The sequence below is a fragment of the Aegilops tauschii genome, chromosome 5 (assembly GCF_002575655.3).
Source record: "Aegilops tauschii subsp. strangulata cultivar AL8/78 chromosome 5, Aet v6.0, whole genome shotgun sequence".
Classification (NCBI taxonomy): Eukaryota; Viridiplantae; Streptophyta; class Magnoliopsida; order Poales; family Poaceae; genus Aegilops; species Aegilops tauschii.
The window spans coordinates 248,246,782-248,249,628 of NC_053039.3; the positions used below are offsets into that span (position 1 = coordinate 248,246,782).

Genomic DNA, 2,847 nt, shown 5'->3' on the forward strand with positions numbered 1-2,847 from the left:
TGGTTTGGCTAATATCCTGATGCCAGCCAAGAAAGATTTGATGAAATAGTGAGTTGAGAGTGGACTCTGAAATATATCCTCATGGATTGCTTTTCTCCTCGCTTTTCAAATCGCCTACATGGTCACTACCATCAGCTCATGAGACAGTCCCTTGCATTCAAATCATGGTTTGCACACATATGTTCAACCATCTCTTTTGTAGCGAGTGACCACACACTTCTAGCCAACATGCATTCAAACAGAGCGTGCTTCCAATTGTCTTCAGATGAACGTATTGCGCGGACGGAAGATGTTAGCCATATGACGGTGATGCAACACATCCGAAGTAGACATCGAGTTCTGCCCCAACCTCCAGAAGAAGTTCTTTCTTAGATGTCACTGTAGTGTTCCAAAGCTTCGTCCAGTTTTGTTCTGTATCAGACTGGCCCTGAACATTCTCTAACCAATTCTCCCTTTGGGTCTTTGTTTTGATCAGCATCTTATTAACCGACCTGACAGAAAATCTCCCACGACGGTCAGCTCCCATGCCAAGAAATCTTCCACCTCCGTTGGGCCATGGCCGGCGCGGCTCTGTGCTTGGCGGTCGGTGGGTTGTTTCTAACACAAGGACCAAATGACTAGCCCGAGAGAAGGCCCAACATATTACCTCGGCCCATGCAGCTCTTCACTGACTAAACCCCAACGCCCCGGACCTATAAAATCGCCCACTCCTCGCAATCACCTGCCTACGCCGCCGCCGCTCCTCCCTGATCCCGCCGCCGCCGCCGTGCTCTCACCAGGCACCACCGCAAACATGGCTGCTGTCCTCACCCGCCCGACGCCGGGCACGGTCCAGTGCTTCGGGCGCAAGAAGACGGCGGTGGCCGTCGCGTACACCAAGCCAGGGCGCGGCCTCATCAAGGTGAACGGCGCTCCCATCGAGCTGATCCGCCCGGAGATGCTCCGCCTCAAGGCGTTCGAGCCCATCATGCTCGCCGGCCGCTCCCGCTTCAAGGACATCGACATGAGGATCCGCGTTCGCGGCGGCGGGAAGACCTCCCAGATCTACGCCATCCGTCAGGCCGTCGCCAAGGCGCTCGTCGCCTACTACCAGAAGTATGTCGACGAGGCCGCCAAGAAGGAGGTCAAGGACATCTTCGCCCGCTACGACCGTACCCTCCTCGTCGCCGACCCCCGTCGCTGCGAGCCCAAGAAGTTCGGTGGTCGCGGCGCCCGCGCGAGGTTCCAGAAGTCTTACCGTTGATTGGCCTGCAGGATCGTCGACTATTGGGTGGTTTTCTCTGCTTTACCTCCCAAGTTTTAGACTCCGTATGATTAGTTCCGTACCTTGGCAAGATATTGTGGTATGATTTGCTGTGAGATGTTTTAAGACTACTACTGGGTAGTTGCTCGATTATGTTATTTACTTGTTATGTTAAGGAATTTTGATATGGTTGCGTACTTGCACTATATTTTATGCTATGTTGTCTGATGACTGATGTTGTCTTTAAGTTAGCCGGATGTGTTGAATGGTGCTAATACAATCACTTTGATCTTCTAGGAAATGCCCATGTTGCTCTTTATTCTTTGCATCTTCCGTTGGGTCTTCAGCATAATTTATATGAGAGTATTGTAAGACTGATTTGCTTAGGATGATACGGTTGATTTCTGTGCTTTACCTCACAAATTCTAGAACGTTGATGCTTTGTTCCGGCGTGTCTAGACATCATGATATGAATGTGATGTGAGATGTTTGAGGATGTCGGGTAGTTGCTGGAATACGACTTTGCTTGATACCCAATTTGAGGAATTTTGATATCATTACCTTGTATTGATGCTATGTTTCCAGTTTCATTAGATTGTTGCAAAGAAATATCATTTTGATCAACTATGAATTGCCCATTTTGCTCTTGTTCAGCACATCTTTGGTTAGGAGTGATCTGTCTGGGCATGTTGTGCGAACTGGTATTCAACTATATCAGCACTTGGCTGTTGCATATTGTGTGTATATTGATGATGTCAAGTAGCAAACTAGCAAATGATGCTTGTTATCATCTATGGCAAAAGCACAAGTATAATAGGTTGTAAATAATGTTTAGTTCAACTAGCCTATAAGTAGAAGTTTTGATTGATGGAAACACAGTGTAGCTCCTTGCATACATGTCTTAGTATCTGCCTATAGGAAAAACATGGTAACTGATTTTAGCAGAATAAGTTTAATCCTAAATCAAACACATATCACCGTGTTGCTAGTTCTATGCTATGTCTGTGATTTCTAAATTAAGTTACCTTGAAAGAGCATTTCATCGTTTGGTTAGGTTTTAAAATTGGTACTATAGTTCAGAATGTTCGTAAACAGTAGAAAAATCCACATCTGAAATGGTGCTCAGCAACACAGTGCAATAATGCTGCCATTCCTGACTATCTGCTACTCCCTCCGTTCCCATCTAGAGTTTCCAACAAGTGACTACATACGAAGCAAAATTAGTGAATCTACACTCTAAAATATGTCTACATACATCCATATGTATTAGTCCATTTGAAATGTCTAAAAAGACTTGTATTTAGGAACGGAGGGAGTACCAGTCTATTTGGTATGCTTGTATTCTACTGCTGTGTTGAGTTTCAGTTTGAAACAAGTGTTGCAATTTCTTGGGCTATTCTGTTCTTTTGACCTATGTCATTGCTTCAAATTTCTATTGTAGTTTTGGTTTGTGATCTCAGTGCAACATTGTAGCATTGGCTATGCTTCTCCTGTGTCATCTGCTGCGTGTTTGATCTATGTCATATCTGATGTTACAAGGATTTTGCTACACTGTGATACAGAATCCATTCCTGCTGTTTCTGAAATCACCTGGTGGAGAGCAG

At 45.5% G+C, this 2,847-nt stretch overlaps 1 protein-coding gene across 1 annotated transcript; it reads left to right on the top strand.

Annotated features, from left to right (window-relative positions):
- Positions 1-633: 633 nt before the first annotated feature.
- Positions 634-1,544, top strand: LOC109747315 (small ribosomal subunit protein uS9). The gene has a single exon (XM_020306397.4). The coding sequence runs from the start codon at positions 794-796 to the stop codon at positions 1,241-1,243; it is 450 nt and encodes a 149-aa protein (XP_020161986.1). The 5' UTR covers positions 634-793; the 3' UTR covers positions 1,244-1,544.
- Positions 1,545-2,847: the final 1,303 nt, after the last annotated feature.

Coding starts and splice junctions, on each gene's coding strand:
- LOC109747315 (XM_020306397.4), top strand. CDS start 794: ATGGCTGCTGTCCTCACCCGCCCGACGCCGGGCACGGTCCAGTGCTTC.